Source organism: Myiozetetes cayanensis, unplaced genomic scaffold (genome assembly GCF_022539395.1).
Source record: "Myiozetetes cayanensis isolate MyiCay16 unplaced genomic scaffold, myiCay2020 scf29, whole genome shotgun sequence".
Taxonomy (NCBI): Eukaryota; Metazoa; Chordata; class Aves; order Passeriformes; family Tyrannidae; genus Myiozetetes; species Myiozetetes cayanensis.
The window spans coordinates 5,777,266-5,783,265 of NW_026087510.1; the positions used below are offsets into that span (position 1 = coordinate 5,777,266).

General features: G+C 51.5%; 1 protein-coding gene across 4 annotated transcripts in view; it reads left to right on the plus strand.

Moving 5' to 3' along the window:
- The window catches only part of NCAM1 (neural cell adhesion molecule 1), a 76,977-nt gene extending 71,278 nt beyond the window's left edge, over positions 1–5,699 (plus strand). For 2 of the 4 annotated variants that reach the window (XM_050322994.1, XM_050322995.1), the window contains 3 exons: positions 400–516; positions 1,545–2,312; positions 3,509–5,699. In XM_050322994.1, the coding sequence (XP_050178951.1) occupies positions 400–516; positions 1,545–2,312; positions 3,509–3,629 (1,006 nt within the window). In that variant the 3' untranslated portion in view covers positions 3,630–5,699. The remainder of the gene's footprint in view (positions 1–399; positions 517–1,544; positions 2,313–3,508) is intronic. The other 2 variants (XM_050322996.1, XM_050322999.1) reach the window with 1 other exon arrangement.
- Positions 5,700–6,000: the final 301 nt, after the last annotated feature.

Sequence of the window (6,000 nt, forward strand, 5' to 3'; positions counted from 1 at the left end):
AGTACTGCCCCTCACACTGCTCCTGCTCCGGGGACAGCGCTGCCCCCGCGGGCTGGGCCTTCCCCAGCTCTGATAGGGGGGTGCTGGGAAGGGCTGGGGTTCCTTGTGCTTCCAGGAAGGTGCTTCTGCAGTGGTTGCTCTGGTTTTGTCTCGTTCCTGTTGGTGGCCATCAAATAGGTGGCCCAGTGGACATCCCAGGGCTGGACATCCCAGTGCTGGACATCCCAGTACTGGACATCCCGCTGGAGATCTGTGCTGTGGGGAAGGAGAAGTGACCCCAAGGAGTGCCCCATGTTTTAGCCCAGTGTGTCTGCCACTCACTGTGGACGTTTGCAGCGTGTCTTTGCGGGAGGGTTCCTGTGAGGGGGCTCCAATGCCGGTGCAATTCCTTCCTTGCAGGAAAGATGAGTCCAAGGAGCCCATCGTGGAGGTGCGGACGGAGGAGGAGCGGACCCCCAACCACGACGGGGGCAAACACACGGAGCCCAACGAGACCACCCCGCTGACAGAGCCAGAGTACGTTGGCATTAGCCAGTCCTAGCCCGGGGTCACTGCAGTGCCCTCAGCTGCCCTAATCTCCTGACCGTGGTGTCCCATGAGCACAACTTAGGGCAGGAGGAGAGGAAGGAAGGTGAAACCTCCACACTGCGTTTGTGACGTGCCAGGGAGGAAGAGCCTCCTCTCAAGGTTCGGTGGCTCCTGTTCCCAGCACTGGAATGGAGCAGTGTGTCCTGAAAGGCCTGGCTGTGGAGATCAGACACTGCAGAGGATCCAGAGCAGAGCCAGCCCCGGCTGGCACCGAGTGCTGTGTGAGCTGTGCCTGGCAGTGCTGGATGGGACCTGAACCCCTCTGAGAGCAGCAGAGTAGCTGAGCTCTGATGTGGAGGAGGCAGAGCAAGTCTGAGGATTCTGAGAGAGGGCTGAGAGCTACCTGTGAGCTTCGTTCACGTCAGGGAACTGAACTGGGGCCTGAGTCTGTGTCACGTGCGCGTGAGAAGAGGAAATGTGTTCTGGTTGGCTTGGTGAGGGCTTTGCAGGCCTTCAGGCCAACCTGCAGGTGGAAGGATGGGGCCAAGGTGAGGGGTTGGGTTCAGAGGTCCTGCACTGGGACCGTGCTGTGTGGTGACAGATGGCACAGGGCTGCAGGCTCAGGGCATCGGCAGAAAGTTTCCCTGGGAGCTCAGGGGGAAGCCCTGAGAGCAAAGTTAGGCTGAGAGAGAAGAGTCTCTGCGAGGTGGCAGGTTTCCATTTGCCTCAGAGCTGAACAAAACTCTCCAAGAACAAGCCATTCCTGCAGGTCACATCCTCTTTGCCTTTTTTCTCTGCTAGTTATCCTCGCTCTTCCCTCGCTCCCTTTGCATGTCTGACCTCTGAAAATCTCTGCTCCTCTTGAGTCCCTCTCCACGTTGTGTGTGTGTGTGTGTGTGTTGTAACCACCTGGTGCTGCTCCACCTCCTCACTCTCCCTCTCTGCCCCCCCTTTCCCTGCTGTCGTTTGGGGGCTTCATTGTCTCTATTTCTCTTCTGCCCCTGTCCCCCCCGCAGGCACCCCGCCGACAGCGCAGCCACCGTGGAGGACATGCTGCCTTCTGTCACCACGGGCACCACTAACTCTGACACTATCACTGAAACCTTTGCCACTGCCCAGAACAGCCCCACCAGCGAGAGCACCACGCTGACCTCCAGCATTGCCCCTCCGGCCGCCCCCGACTCCAACGCCGTGGCGCCCGGCCAGGCCACCCCGGCCAAAGGGGCGGCCGCCACCTCGGTGTCGTCACCGCCACCCTCCTCCACCCCCAAAGTGGCCCCTCTCGTTGACCTCAGCGACACCCCGAGCTCTGCTCCGGCCGCTAACAGTTTGTCTTCGAGTGTCCTGTCGGGGCAGGGCGCGGTGCTCAGCCCCAGCGCCGCCGCCGAGGCCTCCAAAGCGGCGGCCGGGAACAAGCCGGCTGCCCCCGGCCCCGCAAACCTCACGAGCCCTGCAGCTCCGTCAGAGCCCAAGCAGGAGGCCTCCAGCACCAAGAGCCCCGAGAAGGAGCCTGTGCAGCCCAGCACAGTGAAGAGCCCGACGGAGACACCCAAGAACCCGAGCAACGTGAAGAGCGAGGCTGCCTCGGGCGGCGCCACGAACCCCTCCCAGAACGAGGACTTTAAAATGGACGAAGGGAACTTCAAGACACCAGACATTGATCTTGCAAAGGATGTTTTTGCAGCTCTTGGCACTGCTCCTGCCAGTGTGGCTGGTGGGCAAGCCCACGAGCCTGCTCCTTCCACTGCAGACAGCTCTGTACCCGCTGCGCCTGCAAAGACCGAGTACGGCTGCCTTTACTCTTGTGTTGGTTGTGTGCTGTGTCTCTTGTGCCCTGGTGCTCGTGCTGTGTCCTTGTTGGGTGTTCTCTTAACTAATCTCACTGTTTCCTTAGCCAACTAACTCACCACTGAACCACCAGGGCTTGGCTTGAAAGGTCCAGCAGGAAAGCCAGGAGTAGGCTGTGCCAGGGAAGCAGAGAAAAGAAACCTGGGAGTTTGTTGGGAATGTGTTGTTCCTCAGACTTTTCGTGCAGCTTTGTCTCTCGTGGGTTATTCTTTTGTGGAAGAGAGCAGAAATAGTTCCGTTTGGTGCAAAGGAAGAGCTTTCCTCAGAGGTGCAGAGTTCCTGCAGGTCAATGAGCACAACCACCCAAATTCCATTTCCTGACAGATCAGTGGAAATTCCAATCTTATTCAGTGCAAGGCTGGGCAGAAACACTAGTGCCATGTGGAACTGTGAAAGTAAGGAACCTGTGGATTTGTCCCTGAGCTGGCAGGAGGATGAGGCAGTGTGGTGCTGTCTGAGAGGGGAGCAGTGGGGTCAGGATAACCTGGCAGAGTGTTGGGTTGGGGATGAGTCTCCCACCAGCTGTACCAGGTGTCCCTTTCTACCCAGCTGATTTATTCAGAGAGCAGCAGCACATCCCTAGGCAGGGCCACCCCAGGGCCCTCTGGAGCCTTGTGCCATCTGGAGAGGACCCACCTCCCTCAGCTGAGGTGTGTCTGTCAGCTGCTGGCAGAGCCTGTGGAGATGGTCACACCCCCCTTCCGCTTGGGAAAATTCCCATCTTCTGTGTTCCGCTTCCTGCAGCGTGCTGGGAAATTCTGGGACTGGCTTCCTGTAGGAAAAAAAAAAGGGTTTTCTGCTAAAATCACAGCCTGTGTGACCTGGGCAGTTGGGTGGTCAAGTCAAATTGCTGCGAGTTCCCCTTTTTGCTCACCTGGAGCCCCTGCAGCCAAACCCTTGTCCTGCCTCGTGTTAGCCCAGGGCAGGAGCAGCCAAAGGGATGGATGGAGAGCCAAGTGAAGCTGGGCTGGGGGGGACTGAGTTTGGTTTTGCTCCTCTCTGCATCAGGAAACGCTCCCTTTGCTCTCCCAAAGCGAGGTGTTGGTGCCGCAGAGATGTCCTTGCCTTGTCAGCTGCCTCAGCCTGTGTTTCTGTGCCTCTAAACTGTGCCGTTTTGGTGATTGTTCCCCAGGAAAACCCCAGTAGAAGACAAATCCGAAGCGCAGGTGACAGACAGGAAGAGCCCTCCAGCAGAAGTGAAGACGGTCCCCACCGAAGCCACACAAACAAATGAGAACGAGAGCAAAGCATGATCAGCGGCGCCGCAGCGAGAGCGTTAAATCACAGCCCACACACCCATCTCATTCCTCTAGTGTCTGTTGCCTTTTTTAAAAAACAAACAAACCAGAAAATGCAGAAACGGGGGGAGGGGGGAATGTCTCTTTTATTCTTTTATTTTCTTCTCTTCTTCTCTTTTTTTTTTTTTTGTTTTTTTTTTTTTTTTTTTTTTTTTTTTTTTTTTTTTTTAATATTTCTAGAAAGATTCTATTCGTTGTGCACTTGCTTTTAAAAAGTAATACATGTTAAAAACAGGGTTAAACCCATAACCAAATCAGGGCTTGGCTGACCCTGTGTATATTCAAGAGAAGCAAAAGTTGCAATACTGTTTGCAATGTGGTTGGGAAGCTCAGAATCAACTAGTCCTAGACAAAAAAAAAAAAAAAAAAAAAAAGACAAAAAAAAAGAAGAAATAATCAAAGAGACCCTGTTGTTTCCTTTGTTAGTATAGCAGATATAACCACTGTGCTGCTGGGCACAGCTGGTGCTTAAAGAACAAAGTCCACAATTTATTTTTATACTTTTCAGTCGAGTTTGAAATATGTAAAGCCTCATAAATAAGTTATAATTTCTGTTCACCTTGTATTTGTTCAGTATGCAAAGTGTCTCGAGCCCTTTGTGACTGAATCCTGTTTGCCACGTTAGGCTTTTATTTGGGGTTTATTATTACCTATTTTTTAGGAAGAATGCCAAAATTGCAGCTTGGGGGGATGTATTTCAATTTGCAGTATTCAGACTCAACATTTCTTTAAAATTTTATGTTAATTTTTTTTTTTTTGCCAACTTTTGTTCTTTCCAGTGTTTACAATTGACAAATATTTTTTTAACTTTTGTTGTGTTTAAATGGATGTGTAAAATAGCTGCCTTTTTTTTTTTTTTTGTTTTTGTTTGGAAGTCAATCCAGTCTCTAGACTCTAGGGTAGCAGCATGCTTGCTTTGCAAAGGGAGACATTTTCAAACATGGATGTTTACAGTAGTTGTTTCCCCTTTATCTTTTCTTAATTATTGTTATTATTATTATTATTGTTATTATTATTATTATTATTTCTTACTGGAGTAAGAAGAAAAGTGATGCTGGGGTTTGGTTTGGGATTTTTTTGGGGGGGTGGGGTGGGGGTTATTTCAAACCACTTGTCACCAATCAAGGTCTTTATCCAGCAATCCACGTAAACACAGGCTCTCCTTGGAATGAGGGAATTGCTGGAGAAAGGCCTTCTATTCTTCAATTTAGTTGAAGTCCCTTGCTGGACCTGGGCCTGACTGCATAAGAGAAATATCATCTCTGCTTTTTTAGGACATTCTCCCCTTTCCTCGGTGGAACCCTCCCGGAGCTCCCAGGAGCAGAAGGGAGATTGTACAGTTTGGGCTGGTCTGGGCTCAGATGTTTGACTACATCAGTTCCTCCTTATTAGGGCGTCAGTAAATCCCAGTGTCAGTCAATCCCACGTCCCCTGGCCCTGGAGAGCACATGGAAAAGCAAAGGCTCTTTGCCCAAAGGTGCTGGGCAGGTGCCAGACCCCCCCAGCTGCTGGTGGGGCTGGACCAGCTGATCCCTGTAGGTCCCTCCCAACTGACCCTTCCTGTCCCGTCCCGTCCCATCCCCCTGTGTGTGCTGAGTCTGTGCTCTGCAGAACCAAAAACACCAAATCAGGAGCAAGTGCTTGCAAAATCAGTGCCAGGGCTGCCAGTGGGGCCCTGTCTTGGGAGCTGGGAAAGGGGGTGTTCAAATCATGGAGGGGGCAGCTGATAGTGGCATTTCTCGTCAGGAATCATGGAGTAACGCTGAGATTTGGGGGTGCAGAGGAGCTTTGAGCAGAAGGGAGGCAGAGGCGTGTAGGGAGAGACCAGCCCATTGTATAGAGATGTTCCTTCTGTTGGGGTTTTGGTTTTTTTTTTTCCCCCTTTTTTTTTTTTTTTTTTGTTTCCTTTGTTTTCTTTTTTTATTCTACTTTAGATCTGCAAGCTTGTGCACTGTGGGTGCGTGACTATTTTAGTGTGAACCGTGTTTTTTGTCATAGTATTGAAATAATAAAAGCTTCAACATAGTTTGGATGTGGAAGGTGTAGCGCTAGTTCAGATTTGAAGAGAAAAAAAAGAATATTCAGGAATTAAACAAACAAATGAAGAGAGAACAACTCTTACAAAGAACAGAAGCCTTTAAATGAGAAAACCAACCCGAGCTGAGTGTGGTTCTGTGGTGAGGAGCAGGAGGATGAGGGGGGTTTGGAGGCCACGGTTGGCTCAGGTCAGTGGAGCCACTTCCATGCGTGTGTCCTTGGAAGGAGTGCAGTCTGTTCCAGCAGCATCACATCACTTCCAACTGTGGGAAATAATGGTCTTGTCATT